The 19,614-nt window shown below is 47.0% G+C and overlaps 2 protein-coding genes across 6 annotated transcripts; one reads left to right on the top strand and one right to left on the bottom strand.

Moving 5' to 3' along the window:
* Positions 1-3,487: 3,487 nt before the first annotated feature.
* On the bottom strand, positions 3,488-6,397 carry ARMCX6 (armadillo repeat containing X-linked 6). 4 transcript variants are annotated; one of them, XM_040264941.1, is made up of 4 exons: positions 6,286-6,397; positions 5,882-5,972; positions 5,445-5,578; positions 3,488-5,164 (listed from the first exon to the last, which is right to left on the bottom strand). In XM_040264941.1, the coding sequence occupies exon 4, from the start codon at positions 5,001-5,003 to the stop codon at positions 4,098-4,100; it is 906 nt and encodes a 301-aa protein (XP_040120875.1). In that variant the 5' UTR covers positions 5,004-5,164; positions 5,445-5,578; positions 5,882-5,972; positions 6,286-6,397; the 3' UTR covers positions 3,488-4,097. The 4 variants fall into 4 exon arrangements, with proteins under 4 accessions (XP_040120875.1, XP_040120872.1, XP_040120876.1 ...); XM_040264938.1 differs by having other exon boundaries at positions 5,449-5,578; XM_040264942.1 differs by having other exon boundaries at positions 5,445-5,533.
* Positions 6,398-11,319: 4,922 nt separating this feature from the next.
* Positions 11,320-19,311, top strand: ARMCX3 (armadillo repeat containing X-linked 3). 2 transcript variants are annotated; one of them, XM_040264936.1, is made up of 5 exons: positions 11,320-11,483; positions 12,012-12,091; positions 12,373-12,433; positions 12,716-12,786; positions 13,046-19,311. In XM_040264936.1, the coding sequence occupies exon 5, from the start codon at positions 13,197-13,199 to the stop codon at positions 14,334-14,336; it is 1,140 nt and encodes a 379-aa protein (XP_040120870.1). In that variant the 5' UTR covers positions 11,320-11,483; positions 12,012-12,091; positions 12,373-12,433; positions 12,716-12,786; positions 13,046-13,196; the 3' UTR covers positions 14,337-19,311. The 2 variants fall into 2 exon arrangements, with proteins under 2 accessions (XP_040120870.1, XP_040120871.1); XM_040264937.1 differs by lacking the exon at positions 12,716-12,786 and having other exon boundaries at positions 11,325-11,483.
* The last annotated feature ends 303 nt before the right edge of the window (positions 19,312-19,614 follow it).

The following is a 19,614-nucleotide window of genomic DNA, read 5'->3' as shown; positions in this document are numbered from 1 at the left end:
TTTCTCTCGCAAAATAAGGCAGTTGTGGTGAAGGAATAAACCAGTCCCATTTCGCTTGGCGCTAAAGCAGGCAGGGCAGGGGCTTCCTAAGTCTCCTGTGGGCCAGAATGCATCCTGAGATGGTATCAGAGGATACCTGACAGCTGCTCACAAGCACCAGCACACCCTCCCTGACAACACACACACCTCACGTGCCACGGATGACCCAGTAACCCAGAGGGTCCCTGAGTCAGTGAGGGGTTCCTGGGAGGAAAGGGTGTGCCCCAAGAGGAATTCCACAGCGGGAAGCCACAGAGGGGCTGCTCGGCTCAGGGCATGAGGTCCCAGAGGCACCAACTCTATATCATGAGAATGGAGTGATAAGTGGTGCTGTGTTGACACGTTATCTGTTTGGAAAAGGAGTCAGTTTGGATGACAGCTCCCACCTTGCACAAAAGGAAATTCCAGGTATGTATATCCTTGAGACAAGCCTTGAAGTGGAAAGGTAAGAATTAGGAAACCACAGAGGAGGCTCCTTTTGTAAAGGGGAAACGGGGAAGGCCACCCTAAGCCACACACAAAAAAGCAAGAAGCAACAAGGGAGAATGAGCCTTCTGGGGAAGAGGAGGTCCTGAGCAAAGTGAAGGGTGTGTGTGTGTGTGTGTGTGTGTGTGTGTGTGTGTGTGTGTGTGTGAGAGAGAGAGAGAGAGAGACAGAGTGAGACGATGCATGTGGCATGAGGATCAGACGAGGGACTGGCTGATGCCCGGCAGGGCTGTGCTGCAGTGCCCATCCCATCTTAGACCAAGTACGGCCCCAGGAAAGAGGTGGGGGGCCAGTGCTCCGCACCGCTGTCAGACTCTTAACCAAAAGTGCTGTGGTGGCCCAGCAGAGGGACTGACTTGTTGAGGGCTGTGCCTGTCCCCGGTGACACTTCAGAGTGAGGGCACTGTGGTTGGAACTGCCCCAAGCTTGCAGGAAGGGCCCCGTGGGGATGCAGTCTAGGAGGTGCAGGGGGTGTAGCAGGCAGGAAGCTGGATGCCTGCAAGCCACCCCACCTGGGCTTATGTCAGGGAGGGGCGGGGTGGGGGGGGTCATATAACAAAGTTCCCAGGACAGGAAGCAGGCTGGGAGGGTACTGGAAGTTGGTGTAAAAGTTTGTACCTACAGGCACAAATGTAGACAAGATAATGAGGAAGAAGGGAAAGCAGAGCTCTTTCTGGAGCCGGCCGGAAGACAGTGTGTGGGGCACTTCCAGACTCACCCAAGACACAGCTTTGGCTGGGGCAGTCCCATCAAGGCAGGCACCCCCCACAGAGTGCGACAAGCTCAAGCAAGCGTTGAGAACCCTGGCTAATGTCTGCCACAGGGAAACCCGGCAAGGAACTTGGTGGATTGTAGCAGACAAGTGGGTCTAAGTTTGTGCTGGGTGGTCCCCTGCTGTCTCATTTTTGAATGAAGCATGGCAGGGGTGGCAGGCACCTTACTCTTTCCAGCGCTGAAAGCCTCTGACTGTGTTCCTCAGGCCCTGACTGCAGGCATGCCTCTCGCTCCAGGTCCCTCCACATCTAAGGCAGAACCCACGGGGAGCCGGGCTCCCGCCCTGGCACAGCAGCCGGCCAAGGGCAACTGAGGCCGGCCAGGGCCCGGAGCTTCCCCACACAGGGAGTGTTTCAGGGAGGGCAGTGCCAGCTCACGGAGAGGGGTCGTGTCTTGGGCCAAGACCCCACTGTGGAGACACTTCAGGGCTGGCAGGCTGTCCTATAACAGAGGTGCTCAGGAGGTGGGCAGAGGCCTCCCAGCCCCTGCCTGAGATCGGAGTCAGCTGTCGCCTGAGAGGGCCTAGTGCCGGCCTCGGAGACGGTGGAGCGCTGCCTGTGGCAGGACTCAAGCGGGGACTCGGCAGAGTGCAGAGGAGGGAGGAAGCACGTGGCCATTTGGGACCCCAAGCCAGGAGCAAGCAGAAATGCTGTGGTTAGGGCAGAGACGGCTGAGGCTGAGCACTAAGGGGTTGCTGAAGATGCCCCTGGCCAGCAGGCTCCACTGGACAGGGGGATGAGGGGCTGCCCGAGGGCAGTCCTGCCTGGCAAACAGACTGCCCCGCCCACCTGAGGCTGGCTAGGCACAAAGGGAGGGTCAGGTAAGTAGCTCTTAGAAAACAGGGCCCCAGAGCCAGCAAACGAAGCCCCAGCCTGGTGAGCCTTGCTGGGGTTGTGGTGTCACAGCAACCACAGTCACATGCTGCCCAACAAGGTGCCAGGGCTTGGGAAGGGGCAGAGTTCTGGCAGGCCCCCAAGGTCACGAGGCAGCCCAAACTGTGGGGGCGGATGAGTACAAGCAGGAGAGTGGCACCCCACCTGCACCCCCCTGCCCCAGTCTCCCGGAGAAGGGAGGCAAACACTGAGATAAAAACTGTGCTCTGCACGGAGGAGGGCAGTCAGAAGCAGTACACTGGGACACCGCTGATGACCAGGGCGCGGTGTCCCAGAGCCACACCCCAGGGGGGCCAAGAGAGGGCAGCGGGCTCACAGGCAGCACCGCTCAAAGGAAGCTTCTTGTCCCCTACGTGAGCCTGGCCTTTGAGGAGGAGGACCACTTCGTGACACATCAAAACACCCAGGGAACCTGGCCTTGCTGACCCGGGGCTGAGGCTTGCTGGGAGGGGTCTGGCAATGTGGGCAGGGGCGGTGGAATGAGTTGCACAGATTCATGGAGCTTTCAGTGTGCAGAGCCACATTCGTCCTTTCCTTCCGGGGGTGCCGGGAGCTTGCATGGACGGCATGAATATGTGTCCTTCTGGGTGGACCAGACATGGCCATGCCACGCCCCTCAGCATCTGCCCTCCCACCCCCTCGGGGATCCGTGGACGTCTCCATTGTCTCCTTCCTGGATCCCACAGAAGTACCCGGGAGAGGGCAGAAAAGACGTTTCCCAGAGGAAGCAAGGGCCAAGCCTTCTCGCTAGGCAGGGAATTTGGGCTTGGCCTCCCAAGGAAGGGAGGAGGCCTGCAAGTAGGTCGCACAGCTGCTTCTCAGGAGAGAGAACACCACCAAGCAGGCCCTCAGCAAGTAGCAACTGTAACTGCTATAAGTGGGCATCAAATGTCAGGGATGGGCTGCCCAGTGGGACGACGGGGACACACAGGCCAGCCCGAAGGTACTGAGCTTCCTCTCTAGGCCAGCAGGCGAGGAAAGACACCTTCATCGAGGGAAGGGTTTCTCTGCATCAGGCACTGGGCTGCCTGCTTCAAGGTGTTGCCTCTTCTAGTCCTCCCAAGAGTCCTTCTTCATCCCAATCCCACCCCCACCCCCTTCCCTGCCCCAGCCCCTCCCCCAGCCCCTTCTGGAGGCTCCCCCTGAACCCTGCAGCTCATCCCTTCTCCGGTCTCCTGTGGGCACTGCCAAGTGGGCATCCGCCAGGAGCACGTGCCCCCAGTCAGCCAGCATGGATCATGTATTTTGGTCTTTCCCCTCACGCAGACTAGAGATTCAGAAACAAGTACCGTGGCTCCTTTTTGCCAGTCAAAGCACACAGCTTTATTGATGATACATAAAAATGCAGGCTTGGTGGGCAAGGTTAAGTCAGTACAGCACAGAGAAGAGGGGTGTACTTTTTTGCTCAATAGGTATCGTTCATAGGGTCGCGAAGAAAGAGAGTAAATGGAAAGAATCCCATCTAAGCAGCAACTGATACGCTTTTGGCACAAGCCCCCTACGGGTCTGGTCTCCCCAGCATGGCCCAGCTTAGACACAGAGACCACCACAGGCCAGGCATCCCCACTGAGGCTAGAACATGTTGTTCTTTCACCACAGCTGGCCGCTGAAAGGACCCCTTTACCACAGGGAGAAGGCTGCAAGGGAGCAATATATAGTGCACACTGCCTGCAGACTGAAAACCCGAGAGGTTACTCAAAGCTCTGTGGGAACCCCTGCCTGACCAGTAAGAGTGTGGTCCTGGATTTAAGCAAATGCAACTTCCACCCAGAGATGTGCTGAGCCAGCTAAGGCTGGGTCTTCAGTAGCACCCACTGCAGAGTCTTTGAGAACACAAGTGTGTGTTCACCCATTGACTGGGCTTTGTTTTGGGGTGGATCAGTCCCACCCTGCTGGAGGGGCCACTTAAGAGGCCAGGGTTTCTGAGAGAAGCTGTCTGTTTGTGTTCCTGATAAAGAGGGGCAGGAAGGGGCATAGCACTTGGGCTCTCAGCAACTCCCCCGACAAGGCTGGCTCTTCAGACAAACCCGTCAGGGGTTTCACAACCTGCCCCTCAGCACGTTCACTTCCCTCTGGTATCAGAGGAAGCATCAAGCCTGGAACGGACTTGGCAAGCATGTTCTTAATAACTGTCATGCTTATTAACAAATTTAATCCAGCCTGCTGCAGAAATGAGTTGCAGCAAAGTGACACAGTCTCCCGACACACTTGGCTGATGCACATGTTCATCTGGCCCTGATTTGCAACACCTGCATTCAAGTTATCCGGGCCACACAAAGCCCTTCCCTCCTCAACAGCAGGGTCTGGAGTCGGGATTGTGTTTCCAGCAATGGAGAGGCTGGCCAAAGGACTGTTGATATCATGGCTAAATGAAAAACTGGCATCCTTGGGCTCAGCTAACAATACTTTTCCCTGAATGAAAGGCTCCTTGGAGAGGCCAAGAGCACAACTGAAATTTTTAAAGCTCTGAGCACTCCAAGTATTTTTGTGTTCATAAGGGAACGGGCGCTGTTTTACCAGGTATGTTCGACTGGCTTTGCCCCCACCTGAAGGTCTGTCCTCAGCACCGCCGGGTGCTCCGGGTTCAGTCCAGTCCCCATCGTCACTCCAGGGCCGTGCCGCAGTTGTCAAATCAAACCAGATGTCGCTCTCCTCATCGTCCAGTTCCCGCTCCTCATCCCATTCCTCTCCCTCCTCCTCCGACTTCTCACCATCACCTCTTCCGATGGTTAGTTTGTAAACGCAGTAGCAGGCACCAGCCCCAATCATCAGTCCTGCGGCCATCCAACCCACTTCCCGAGCCCGGCCCATGTTCAGGTCTGTTCAGCTGGGGGTGGGGGCGAGGGGTAGGACAGAACAGGAGAGGGTCTTGTTTCACCTGAAAGAAGAGGTTCTTAAGGCCAGGGTGAGTGATGGTGGAGGAGAGACAGCTTCAGCCTATTCCAGGCTCCTGAGGCTCTCCTGTGACGAATCTATGGGTGAAAAATGATATTAGGGCTTTTTGCAATACCTGGATTTTTGCCTCACCAGACAGAGTGGAGTTTGAGTTTCGGCTGAGGGAAGCGGATTATTTGGCAATAAGTTCTTTGTTCTTTTCTGTCATCCTCTGTCTCCCTTCAGGACCCACCATTTGTCTCCCAGGGCCCACAGAGAAGGGCAGGAGTTGGGGCTGGGCTATTACTGCCAGGAGGGTGACAGGTGGTCTCCTCCTCCACCACACCCCCAGCCCCAAAGACTTAGAGGCAGTCTCACCTACCAGCCTCTACCAAAGCCAGGTAAATTCCTCCTTCTTCTCTTGTCTTCTGTGCTCAGTGCTCCTTCCACAGTGATTGATGGACAGTCTGGCAGAAGGACAGAGGGAACGACAGATAGCCGGCTTTGGAAAACTAAAGTGTAGTGGATGGATCAGAAATGAGAACACAGGTCCCTTTTCTGAATTTCCAGCCTTTGAGCTTAAAATATTTCTCACACCCTCCTGACTTTCCTAACACTGGTTTCCCCACCCCTCCCCCCTTGTCGTCCGCCATTTCCCCAGCAAAGGCCGCCACACCCCTTTCCCTGCGCTGAAATGGGAGGGGGTATGGAGGAAAGGGCCTGGAGAGGGCGGCTCAGACCCGGCCCGCAGCGATCCCAGCCCCCCGCCCTCATCCCCACCGCCACCCCCACCCAGGGGCCAAGGCTCATCCCACCTTCACAGCGACCTGCACGGTCCCAAGGCACTTTGGTCCTTCCCTCGCCGCGACTTTCCCCGGCGACGTACGGGCCAACAGATCTACAAACCTGCAGACAGACGGTGGGGGGTCGGGGGGAGACGGAGTGCTTGGTGGACGGAGCAGCACTCGGGACAGGAGTGTCCCGATCCTGAAACCTTTCTTTCCTCGGAGACTCCGTACCGGCCACTCACTTCCCTCACCCGCCGCCCGAAGTCCGCCAATTCTTTCCATGAAAATGGGCATGAGGAGGGGGACGGCAGTATTTAGAAAGTAGGCGAGAAGGGGACACAGACCCCTGTCTGCCGCAACCTGGATCCGTGGCGCTCTTGGCCTTCTCCCAGCCCCATCTCCCTCCAAGCAGAGCCCACGCTCATACCGACCTGCAACGCCCGCGGCCACTTTCCTTCCTTCACGCGCCTGCAGAGTGATATAGGGGGCTGGTACCCAGACGGAGGCGACTAGCAGCACTTCTGCTCGAGGCAGCTCTGGTCACGTGACGACCGCGTCACCACTGAGCTCTGGCCCCCAATTTCCACTCCCACAAGCAGTGCGGCAGGCGCTAGCCTGCCCCGTACCCCCCCACCCATCACAAGGGGCCTTGTTACTCTTTCCCTCTGTAACAATGCCAGAAGTGACCAGGGCTCTCTGTGTTTGCATTTGCCTTCTCTAATTACAGAAAAGGGCAACACTTTTCCTGGCTCTGTCATTTACTTACACTTCTTTTGAGGGGAATGTCTTACCCTTTCTTTGGCTCTGAAACTCCTCTCCCCTCTTTCTTCATTTCTACCCCTTCCCACATGCATTCTCTGCACCAAAATTAAGCAGAGGGGCAGGAAATAAAAGCCCAAGTAACAGGGAGATTTTTGTTCCTATTTTTAATATATTTATATTCTATTTCTTTCATTCTTTCTTAATTGACTCAATATTTTGTAGTCAGAAAATACAAATATGTGTGTGTGTGTATAAAACAAAATTTCCTAGTTAATATGAAGACCTCATTGATTTAAGCTAATTTGTACATTGAAAATATTTTCTTCTGACTGCAGAGGAGATAGCAGCTTTCAAATAGCATATGAAACTTTAAAAACATACCCTTACAAACAAAGCCAGTGTGCTTTCAATATGATTTATAAATTAATGGATAAAATGAATCTATAGTAAATTGGTCAGTGTTTTAATTGTGACCAGTTTAGAGAAGTGAACCACTATCCCTTTCTTCTTGGCTGAACTCATAGTGTTACATGTTAGAGAACTGCTGGATGGCTTCCTTTCTGAAGGACAGACTCTCTGCAGACCCCAAATTCCAATGAATCTTATGTCTTCAGATGAAGCTGACAAATTAGTAACTTCACAGATTAGCTTACTCTTCATTCAAAGCTCTATTTAAAATCTATTCTCAAGTTTCATGGTGTAACCCATAAATCATCCAGAAAGTAGAGGATTCCCTGCTATCCCATTGATGAAAATGATAGTGGAAATTTCGTTTGATCACGACACTGGTGAAAGACCTCCGGTATTTGTCATTTGTGCACTGTCTGTCCCCTTGGCAGTGCCTGCTGTTCAGCCTTTTCCAGTGGAAATAATGGTGAGGGTCTGTGGGTGACTGTAAATCACTGCCACAACCTGACAGCCCTTGAGATCCGCGGCCTTTTTCCCTCACAAACGGCACAGTTCACGGGACCCCAAGCAATGTTGCCAGGAAAAAGAGGTCTTTTCACCCTCTCCTTTCTGTTACAATTTCACTGTACCATCTATACAAGTCCCTCAGAATAATCCCAGAAGGTAGTAACAAAGTCTGCAGAATTTAGTTCCCAGACATCCAGCTGTCCCCGCTGGGGTGTCATGCTCTAAATATAAACCCTTCAGGCAGCCTCTTTCTTAGAACATTGAAATCTGACACCCCAGCAGGAAGCTCCCTGGGTGAGGGGCCCCTGTGTGGGGGAGGCCCTTTCAGGAGGTGAACCAGGAAGCCCAGAGTGCCTTGCTGGTGAAAAATTCACAAGTCAAGAACATGTCACAACTTTCTGGTCTTCCTTAAACATTTATAGTTCAAACATACCAACATTACAACTCATCTCTCTAAACCCCTAACTCATTTGTTTTGCCATCCTCTCCTTACACTGCTCTTCTTATCATCCTTTATTTTACTTCTCCAAAGGAAGTGATTTATATTTATGAAGCCTTGCTAACAGAAATTGCAGATTTAACTATCATTCAACTTTTGGCTGCTAAGAACTTAAAAAGTAGCTTTTATTTATTTTCAGTATATACATTAGAAAGAACTGCAGAGCATGTAAAAGTTAAGAAATACAGGTGTCATTGACATGCCTCTACAATAAGGACTCATTTCACAACTCTTACTTAGCCATGCTTCAGGGACAAAAGCTCCACTCCTACCTCTCCTCGTTAGTTAAAAATATCTCCCCCCTTTGGTCTATTTTTCAATTTTTCCAGTGTCTAACCCCTGACCACCACTCTCCCAGGCTGTCAGATCTTTCCTGTTTGGATCCACTCCCTCTCTTAAACTTCCTAAACCCCATGGGAATGATAACCCTGTCAATTCTCTTGGTCATTTTGATCCACAATTCCTACCAAGGAACCTGGGGACTGACATTTAAAATCTATTTCCTTCCATTATCCACCCACCAACAAATATTTATTTAAGGGCATGCTTTTTGCCTGACATACCATTTGAAAAACAAAACGGGAAAATCCTTAAGCAATCCCTCAGACAAGTCTTCAAAAGACTATGTGAGTCCACTGTCAAAAAGAACCTTTTGGCTTAAATCAGTATATGGTCATATATGATGCATGATTTATAAAGTATTCAAAAACAGAAAAGGATCAGCAGATGGTAACACTGATGGAATTTTGGAGGGTAAGAAAAATAAATGATAGAAGATTGTTATCTTTAAAAGGTGTATTACTTTTTGTATCATGTTGTTTTTGTGTTGTGTATTAGTTAATTTTGTTTGATTGCAAGCACCAGAAACCACATCTGTTTAACTTAAACAGTGAGGGAATTTCGAAGACCAGCATCAGCTCTGAGGTGTCAAGGTAGCAGGAACCGATAGATGGTCTCTTCAGGACGCCATAAACTTCCACTGATGTTTGCTTTTTCTATCTTTGCTCAGGTTTAAATTTCAGTAAGAGAGTAAGTATTGAGTCAGTTTATTTGGGGCACAATGACCACCCTTTTGCTGTGGAAAATGACAGGGCATGTAAAATGTGAAATGCACTTCCTTTCTTTTCCCAGAGAGAACTATAAACTGTTTCAGAGGTTATTGTTGATTTGCAGGAGCACTTTAACTACTTTGGATATGCATCTTTTGTCCAGCTGTGACTGAAGTGCTGGGGGTCTATCTGCCACAGCATGCTTTAGTTGTCACTGAACATTAGAGAGGTGCAGTTCTGAAATGGTGGTGCACAAGACTGTCTTCTAGGCCAAAGCTCCCTGACTTCCTTGACAGGATTCCACACAGTCGCATCGATAGTACAAAGTCTTGTGCTCAGCCCTTCATGATCAACACCTGAATTTGTATAGTGAGAGCAGATGCCTGTATCAAGCAAAGACTCTCATTCAGAGAGACATATATAAATCTATATCTGAATCCCCAAACCCACGGATCTCTGCATTTCCTCCATAAGACGGCCACAGGGAAGCTAAGTTTCACAAGGAAATGACAACTGAAAAATTTATCCTGAGAAGTACAACCATCAGGGGTACTAGAGCTTTCTGTTAGTTTTACCAGCCCCTTCTCTCCCCGTTGGCAAGCTACTACTTGGGAAGCCACAACTTCAGAAGGTTGCGTGGTAAGCCTGCAATCAGAGAGCAAGGGCATCGGTGCACTTTAAGAAGTGGCTTTCAGCTAAGAAACTTGAAGTACACTTACATATCATGGGGATGGCTCTGCCAAAGAAAGCTAATTTTTCCACGCATCTTAGCCAAGACTTCCTCTCCTCCAGACAGTGCTTGGGTGGGAACTATCAACACTTTCCTCTGACTCTTCTTTTCATATACTCCTGTTTGAATAAGCCCCCTCGCTGCACGTGATCTTTCTCTAAACACAGAATCATACAGTTAATTTGCTTTCTGCTTACTAAATTTCAGTCATATCCTGTTCATCTTAACCTTACACAGTGTTGTATATCAACTGTATCTCAATAAAAATGGAAGAAAAAAACATTTTAGTCATATCCTAGTACTATTTTTCAGAAGTTGCTTTGATATGAATTTCTCTGGAATTTTGCCTGTTCCCAAATTTCCCAGTCTCTTGATTTACTCCCATATTGTCTGTGGATCTTAAAATTTTTATACTCAGATAACAACCTTATATCTTAACTATCAGGGCATATCACACTGTAGGCCCTGTGTCATAACAGTATTTTATTATTTTTCCCACTCTTAAAAGTTCGCTCATTGGTGACAGGTGACTTGTTGAATTCATCAGTACAGTCAGTGAAAAGGTTTCACACTAATTGCTAGATGCTGAGTTCAGCCAGTTTTGACTTGGTCTAACGCCTCTAACACCTACTCCATTTAAAAATGCTGTTGTCCATTTGTATATTTTGTAATGTTCTTTGTATGTCACTCACTTTGTCAGTGTGCATGCCTCCTATCTGACAGGCATCCATGACATACTTGTGATTACCACTCAACCTTTTCTGTGTAGCTGGCTTCTGAGGGCTCCTGTGCATTGCTAACTGATGAAAGTGAAAGTCTATAGCTCTCTTGTTTAGAAGACTGGCCTAGTTAGAAGATTTATGTATTCTCAGACACTCTGATGAGCTTATTCAGGATTGTGTTATGTGCTAGGCCCCAGAAGACACTAAGATTGCTTTGAGTGAAGTGTGTAACACTCCCTACAAGTGAGAAAATGTGGGACTTTTGGAGGCCATCACCCAACATCACTCTCCCACTCTTTTTTTTTTTACCAAATGAAAATAGCTTTACAGCCATTTTTTTCCTCCTAAAAAGAATGCAGTCTGGGGGTGGGAAAGGGCAGAACTGAAAGAACAACAACAAAAAATAAAACAGTAAGTAAGGAAAAAACTGCATTCACTCCAGGTCTCCTTTTCTGGTGGCTTTTTCTTTTCAGATCTGGGACTAGATTTCAGAGGAAATGGTAGACATTTATAGCTGGGAGGCAGGGAGGTGGAAGGAGAGGTTACTGTCCCAGGAGTCCAGGGAAGGAAGAGGCAATTTTTCAAAAAGTACAAGTGGCCAGTAACCCCAGGGGAAGATGCTGTCCCTTTCTGGTAATCAGAGGAAGGCAAACACCACTACAGGGAGATGGGATTAGGAAAGAAAAAAAAGAGTAACAAGGCCTGCCGTGGGGGACGGAAGGGAGGGGGGCGGGCCCTCTTCTGCCGCACTGCTGGTGGGAGGGGAAATTGGGGACCCGAGTTGGTGGATGACGTAGGTCTCACGTGACCAAGAGCTGACGTGTGCAGAAGTCCTTCTTGTTCTGGTCGTTGTTCCCGTCTGAGTATCAGCTCCCCATTGCCCCGAGGGCCAGCGGGCCTGCAGCAGAGGAAAGAAGGAGGAGGAGAAGGAGATTGTCCCGGATCCGTGCAGGTCAGTGCCTGGGAGATTCCAGAAGGTGGGGGTGGCTGAGGGTGCAGGGCGGAAACCGTCGCGGATCCTGGGGCGCCTCCGTCGTCTCTTCCACTCGCCGCCGGCTTTCCAAGACGTCTGTCCCAACCGCAGCCCATTCTGATGCTGCGAAATGGTGAGCAGGGGGGTGTTTGGGAGGAGCTCAGAGATCGGGACGTGGGAATCTGGTGGGAACCGAGGCCGTAATCTGGAAAGGGAGCTGTGCGCTGGGTGTTGGCCCCCAGTCCTCCAGGACGGTGCCAGAGGGGAAAGGCTGGACATGGGGAGGGGAGGTGCACCGTGATGTGTCAGCAGAACCCCGAGAGGGGTCGAAGGGGTGGAAACCTTTGACAGCCAGGCCTCCGAATTAAGGACAGAGTTTTGTGTTCTGGGGACCGGTCCGTCCACCAAGCACTAGGTCGCGGCAGTTTCCCGTCTTTCTTACTGTGACTGCGTCTTCCTGACCATGGCTCTGTGTCTTGTGGATCCGAGCCTCTCCCGGGTTGCCAGTCTTTCCATAGGTTGCGGCACCACACCAGGCTAAAGAAGAGGAAGGAAATTAACCCCGATCCGTGAAGGTCGATTTGAGGGTAAGACCATCTAGAGACCCTAACGGGGGCGTTGGGAGGATGGGGTGGGGAGAAACCAGAGGTAGCGATAATCTAGGTTAGGTCTGAGTCTGAGTGTGTTTCTCACACTCTTGGGACTGTGGCGAAATGGCGTGCAGTGTGTGTGTGTGCGTGCGCGCGCGTGTGTCGTGGGGGGTGGGGTGGGGGAGAATGACAGAAGGGAAACCTATCAGATAGTTTGTTCGTAATCCTCTTCTCTCAACAGCACTTAGTCCCTATGTTTTCGATCTGTCATCCTGCAGGTCTGCTGTAGCAGGTGGCACCAGTTTAAACGAGGGAGGAAGTTTCCTCGGATCAGTAGAGGTCGGTTTGGGCATGGGGGCTGCCTGGAATGGGGGAGGGGTTGGAAATGGCCCGCGGTTGGACAGGCTCACCCAATGTTATTATTTCCCCAACAACTCTCCATTTCAGGCTAGGAAAGCGGCAGGCATGTGCATGTTTTGGATGGCAGAGAGAGGTTGTCTTTTGTGTGTGTGTGTGTTTTTTAAATCTGACAACCTAGATAGGTGAATCAGGAAAGCAACAAATGCAGGAGCAGTCAATCCATCAACGCTTCAGTTCTCACTGGCTCTGGTCTCTCTGCAGATTGCAAGGGTTGTTGGGCGTGGCACATCTCCAGGGGAGGGAAGAAGGGGCAAACTGCCTGTCTGGAGGAGGTTAGTGCAATGGTGCCACTCCCTGGGAACATCCAAGGTTGGGGTAGCTGAGGCCCCAGCAGAAAGAATGGGCTCCACTGCCTTTATCTAGGCTTGGGGAGGAGGTGGGCTGGGGAGAGTGAAATGAGGGGGAAAGAGTTTGTTAACAATCTACATTTTCTACCAAGAACTCATTTGCTTGTCCCACTGTACAACTCTCTGCAGAGGACAACTCAAGGAGAAGAGAAACTCAAAGCCCGTTTTCTTTCTCCACCCCTAGGTCCACCTCCAGAATCACTTGCCGTGGCCTTGAAGTGGCTGAAGACGATCATCCTCCACAGGCCTGCACCCAGGCCAGGCCCATAGCCCTCCTCCCCCAGCCTGAGTGACTACTCTGTTCCTTAGTCCCTGATACCATCAGGGACGATTGCATGGGCTACGCCAGGAAAGTAGGCTGGGTGACTGCGGGACTGGTGATTGGGGCTGGCGCCTGCTATTGCATTTATAGACTGACCAGAGGAAGAAAACAGAACAAGGAGAAAATGGCTGAGGGAGGGTCTGGGGATGTGGATGATGTTGGGGATTGTCCTGGGGCCAGGTACAATGACTGGTCTGATGATGATGATGACAACAGTGAGAACAAAGGTATAGTATGGTACCCACCTTGGGCCCGGATTGGGACTGAGGCTGGAACCAGAGCTAGGGCCAGGGCAAGGGCCAGGGCCACCCGGGCTCGTCGAGCTGTCCAGAAAAGGGCTTCCCCCAATTCAGATGATACTATTTTGTCCCCTCAAGAGCTGCAGAAAGTTCTTTGCTTGGTTGAGATGTCTGAAAAGCCTTATATTCTTGAAGCAGCTTTAATTGCTCTGGGTAACAATGCTGCTTATGCATTTAACAGAGATATTATTCGTGATCTGGGTGGTCTCCCAATTGTTGCAAAGATTCTCAATACTCGGGATCCCATAGTGAAGGAAAAGGCTTTAATTGTCCTAAATAACTTGAGTGTGAATGCTGAAAATCAGCGCAGGCTTAAGATATACATGAATCAAGTCTGTGATGACACAATCACTTCTCGATTGAACTCATCTGTGCAGCTGGCAGGTCTAAGATTGCTTACGAACATGACTGTTACTAATGAGTATCAGCACATGCTTGCTAATTCCATTTCAGACTTTTTCCGTTTATTTTCAGCAGGAAATGAAGAAACCAAATTTCAGGTTTTGAAACTCCTTTTGAATTTGGCTGAAAACCCAGCCATGACTAGAGAACTGCTCAGGGCCCAAGTACCATCCTCGCTGGGTTCCCTCTTTAACAAGAAGGAGAACAAAGAGGTGATTCTTAAGCTTCTGGTCATATTTGAGAACATAAATGACAATTTTAAATGGGAGGAAAATGAATCTACTCAGAATCAATTCAGCGAAGGTTCACTTTTTTTCTTTTTAAAAGAATTTCAGGTGTGTGCTGATAAGATTCTGGGGCTAGAAAGTCATCATGATATTTTGGTAAAAGTGAAAGTTGGAAAATTCGTGGCCAAACTGGCTGAGAATATGTTCCCAAAGAGCCAGGAATAAGTTCTTGATTTTGTAGTTTAGAAGCAACACATGTTGTAAACTATTCCTTTTCTCCACCTTGTCTATATGGTAAAGGAATCCTTTCAGCTGCCAGTTTTGAGTAATGAATATCATATTGTATCATCAATGCTGATATTTATCTGAGTTGGTCTGCAGGCCTAAGCTGGATGAATGAATATCACTACCTGTTCTGAAAATGTTTGTTGCTTTTTATCTCACTGCCTAGATTGAAATATTTTTATTATTTCTTCTGCATAAGTGACCGTGAACCAATTCCTCATAAATAAGCTCCCTCCTGTCATTTGCATTGACTGCATTTGTGTATCATCAATGAAGTTGTGTGTTAATGCTGGAAAGAAAAAAAAGAGAGAAATCATACTTATCTTTCGATTTATAATCTAGTTGGAGAGATAAGAAACATACAAAAAGAAAACAATATCTCAAGCATATACTCTTTGTTGAATATTCGCACTCAGAGCACAGAGAAAGCAAAGGTTTCTGCAGGATACAGTAGTCAGCTACAGATCTATGGAGGAAGTGTTCATTTAAAATGAATCCTCAGTGGGGTAGGTAGGTAGGGAGTTCCTTGTGATGGGAGTGAAGGGGGACTGGTGTGAGAAAGGCATGGAGGTAGGAACTCTTGCTGTGACAGTGAGACTAGTCTGTTTAGAATGGAAAGTGTGACTGGAAGTAAATAAATTTGGAAAGTTGGCTGAAGCCAGTTTGTGGAGAACTGTTTGAATATTACCTCACCGAACGCTGAGAGCCAGTGAATAATTTTGACTAGAAAGAATAATTGGAATTCATATAGAAGTCCCTCTCTCAACCTACTGTGCAGTGTCCATGAGAGTATGGCAAAAATGGAGCCTTTCACACCCTGGTGGTAGGAATTCGCTTACACTGGCACAAGGTTTGCAGAGGGCCATTTGGTAATACATATCATTAGCCTTAAAATATGTAATCCCTTTGTCCTAAGGAAATAGTTGAATCATTGGCCAAAGATTGTATGTACAAGGCTGTTTATCCCAGCACTGTGTGAAATAGTAAAAATTGAAAACAACTTAAACAATTTAGCACACTGGACTGGTTACATAAATTAAGGAATATTCACATGGTATAAGATAAATATGTCAATGCAGTCCATATTGTCAGGGAATGATATTCATCATGCACTGTTAAGTGAGAAAGGTAGGTTAGATAGGAGTCTTCTTAGTATGATTCAATTTTTCTGAGAATATAAGATATTTAAGTAGACACTAAGAACTCTGGAATTACAGACATCCAAATAGTAACAGTGATTGTCTTTGGGTGGAAGGATAGTGTAATTTTTACCTTTTTACTTTTTATTCATCTATATGTTCTTATTAACCTAAAACAAATACTGATTTTTCAAGAGTTTTTGAAAAAGGAAAGTGTTGGGAATGGAGCAGGTGATTGATAGGAGCACGAACTGAGTAGAAAAAGTATTTACATTAAACATAAGATGGGTTGAAGTTTTCTCTCTGAAATAATAGATGAGTGCTAAAGATGGGGCTCACTGAAAGAATTAAATGAAGTAATATATGTGAAATACTTAGAATTTTCTGGCACATAGCAATTAATTAAGAAAATTGAGCACACTTAGTTCCTTAGAATTCAGTGTTGATAGTTGTTCTGGTTGACCTTTGTGTTGCTGGGGGCATTCTGCCATGTGTCAGCATCATTTAATAAATAATAACAACAATAAAAGTTAGCATTTATTAAGTGACTACTGTGTAGAGTGATGTCATTCCTGCAAGGCAACTGTTAACAATAGTTTCTCAAAGAAATAGGCTTTTCTTTTTACTACGTACTCAAGATGTTTTATCAGACATGATCTCACCTGCCCTTACAATGTATTGTTGGTCAGTTTGGGGGTGTTATCCTACTTTATACATGAGGCCAAGAAAGGGTAAAATCTCTGTTCAGTTATGATCTGGTTTTAGCCCCAGGCTTCCATATACTTACTCAAATGTTGCCTACAATAGACAAAAGGACCAAGGACTGATCAGCTTGAAGTTGTTGGGTATGGTGACTCTGTTGAACCATGCTGGGGCTCCTTTGACATCAGTTTTAAGGTTGGAATGAGGGTAAAGGAATTAAAATGTTTTTTTGCTCTATTATTAGGTAGGAAACAGGATTTGGGAGGGAAAGCCTTATCCATTTAAAATAAATTCACTTTGAGATACCTGTGTGACATCTAGATGGATATACCCTAATGTCATTTGAGTCTATTGATGTGGTGCTCAGAAAAGACCAGGCTGCAGATATAGATTTGGGAGCCACCAGAGAAGAGATGATAACTAAGGACGTGGGAGTGGATGTGATCCCCAGAGAGAAGGTGCAGAGTGTAAGAGTGGAAAGCAGCATAAAGAACTGGAGAAGGGATTATGGCAGCTGGGGAAAGAAGCATCAGATTCCAACTGTGGATACCCTTCCAGACACTGACTATCTCAGTATACCTATATAGTCTACATCAAATTGGATGATACTGTAGATGAACTTTCAGAACCTGATTTAAATTTTCTCTACTTTTCTTCTAAAATGTACTCACTGGAGATACTTGAGAAAATAGAGGCAATAAGAACAAACTTGTTCCCTCACCCAGATCTGGATTGTGAACATCTAAAAAATATTCTGATCAAGCCACGTTGAACTGGGGTGCTGAGTGACTTTTTGACCTGGGGTGGTAATGAGGTGAACTTGGGTAATAAAAAGCCCCCCTGCAGCAGGGGCGCAGGCCTGACCAGTGTCTATCTGCTGCGCAGGTCTCTTTTCTCATCCTCTCCTCCCTTCCCATTCTCCTTCCCTTTCCCTCCTTCACACTTCTCTCTCATTTCCTCCTCTGAGAGACCATTGACAGTAGTCTCTTTGTGCTTCTGTGTCTGTCGGGGGTGATCGTTTCATTTCCATGACACCAGGTCATGCACCATTGGGCATTTGATGCAGAATGATAATTGTCGTTGCTGTGGTAACAAGATGACCCTGGGTATGTATGGCTGGATGCCAAGACTTTTCGGACGGTTGTTTACAGAGACTGAGAAAGCACCGGTCTTAGTGTGGAACAGCCCTATGTGCATTGCATGAATCTTGATGTCCCATGCTTGGTATTATTTGGAACTGAATCACCCGGACTTTGGGAAGTGCTGTGTGAGACAGATGTGTGACTGCGTGGTCCAGAGAAGACACAGGGCTGGCCCAGCCACACTCTGATGTCCTGATGCTTTCACATCAGAGGTTGCCACTCAAACATTTGGGGAAGGGCACCCTACTAGTATAGTAGCTGTGATTGTGGCAGCTCATGGGGGCAGGGAGGAGCCAGTGTCCTTTCTTTAGAAAGCATGGCAGTTTCTTGGAAACTGAGGAAATTAGAAACTCAAGGATATTCTGCTATTTTGTTTTTATCTACTGATTTTAGGAATTTAAGTAGGTCTATTCCAGGCAAATGTGTTCAAAGGTGATTTTACAAAGATGGAGTACAGTTCTTTTATAAATTGTCACCCAAAGCATAATATTTAAGGCTCAGGAAACTGGTTTTCTATTTTTAAATTCATATTTTACTTGCCTTATTTCAAAAGAGATTCTAAGTGTAGATTTAGCAAATTGATGTGGTTCAGGGAAATTTTGTGTTTATGCCTCTGTTTGGTTAATTTCTCTGCTCTATTCCCTTGAGAGTGGTTTTGTGAAGAATGATTATGACTATTTTCAATGCTAACATTTTACATTCATTCTTCATCATATCCCAGACTGAAGATTTTTTTCCCTTATTTCTCTGTTCAAACTGTGGCTCTTCTTGCCTTTAAACCAGAACTATCATGCTGCCGTCTCCGGGTGCAGAAGACTAGGATATTGACCCCTGAGGTGTGGTATCAAGCAGGATAACACATCTTTGCTTTCAGAGATGTATATCTCCATGCTTTTCCCTCACCACTGTGTCCTTCTCAGGCCTTGTGTTAAGGACTTGGACATTGTTGGGTTTGGGGATAAGCCTGAGGGGAGGGAGGGAGTGAGAAAGAAGCCTTATTGGAGGGGTAGCTTCATTCTAACAGGTTCATGTCAAAGGAATTTGATCCAGCACTGACATTGGGCTAAGTGTGTAACTCTTTGACCCTTGTTGACCATTTACATTTTAAAAAGTGAAAGAATAAGTGTATTACAAGCATCTTTGGGTATTAGAGCATTTCTAAGTTTGCACACGGACATAACATGTTATTAAATTGGGTGGATTTTCTTTTTTGAAAATAAAAAAAAGAATGAGAGTCTGTTACTCTAAGAAATGTAATTACCAAGTAGAACAGATTTTTAGTGTTGGCTGCTCAGAACATTCTGTCCCTAAGATCGATGTACATCAGGAACCACATTATCATCAGAAGGTTGTTTATTTAGTGCTTAGGGAATTGGGGCGAGCTGACTTAGCTCGATGTTGGTGCTGTCAAAGTAGAAGAACCTGATGCACCCATGTCGATTATGGGGGTTGACTTGTGTCTGAAATCAAATACTTGTATTCAAGAGCTAGAGCATGTTTCTCTCTGTACACAATTAGAAATTTTGTTTGCCCAGATGACCCTTAGCCAGAGGTGGATTATCAGTTGATGGTAGTTTTATGACTGTTAAGATATATTATCAATTAGTTTCCATACAGGATTTGAGAAATGTATATTTTATAACAGGAGAAAACTGTAGTATTTGTAATGGATTCCCTCATACATATTGATTAATATCTCCCTTTTCTGAACCTTTCTTACGAGTAATGATAACGTGTTGTTGACTTTTTGGAAACCAAGGCAAAACAAATTGTTACCTCTTTAGTTTTTTTCCCATTTCTACTTCAGTTCTCTGTTTGCTAAAATGTGGTTTAACTATAATCTTGCTAAATTTTGTGGCTTTCTTTCAATAAGCTGTAATGAAAATTCTGACATAATGAAGTGGATCAATAAAAGAAAACTTTTGATTTTTACAGTCTTCCATCATTTAAAATGAATTAAGTGGATTATCTTGTTGATATTAGAAAAGATGGAATCTAGGCAAGACCAAATAAAACAGACAACTATTTTCTAAATCTTAAATTCATTTAAACTGACTTGGAGAATAATTCTTTGTAGTCACTTAGTATTTAAGATCATCAATCTTCACCTCTTGTTATGCTGATCTGTGTAATCTGTAGCCAAAAATTGAAAGTATTAAATCGCACCATGTTGCTTATAAAAATTATTTAAATTCTGATTGATTTTCTTCTGATATAAAAGTTAAACCTTTATGT

This window comes from Oryx dammah, unplaced genomic scaffold, assembly GCF_014754425.2.
Source record: "Oryx dammah isolate SB20612 unplaced genomic scaffold, SCBI_Odam_1.1 HiC_scaffold_23, whole genome shotgun sequence".
Taxonomy (NCBI): domain Eukaryota; kingdom Metazoa; phylum Chordata; class Mammalia; order Artiodactyla; family Bovidae; genus Oryx; species Oryx dammah.
The sequence above is the reverse complement of the archived record's forward strand: the minus strand, read 5'-3'. Positions and strand labels throughout refer to the sequence as shown.

Coding starts and splice junctions, on each gene's coding strand:
- ARMCX3 (XM_040264936.1), top strand. CDS start 13,197: ATGGGCTACGCCAGGAAAGTAGGCTGGGTGACTGCGGGACTGGTGATT.
- ARMCX6 (XM_040264941.1), bottom strand. CDS start 5,003: ATGGGCCGGGCTCGGGAAGTGGGTTGGATGGCCGCAGGACTGATGATT.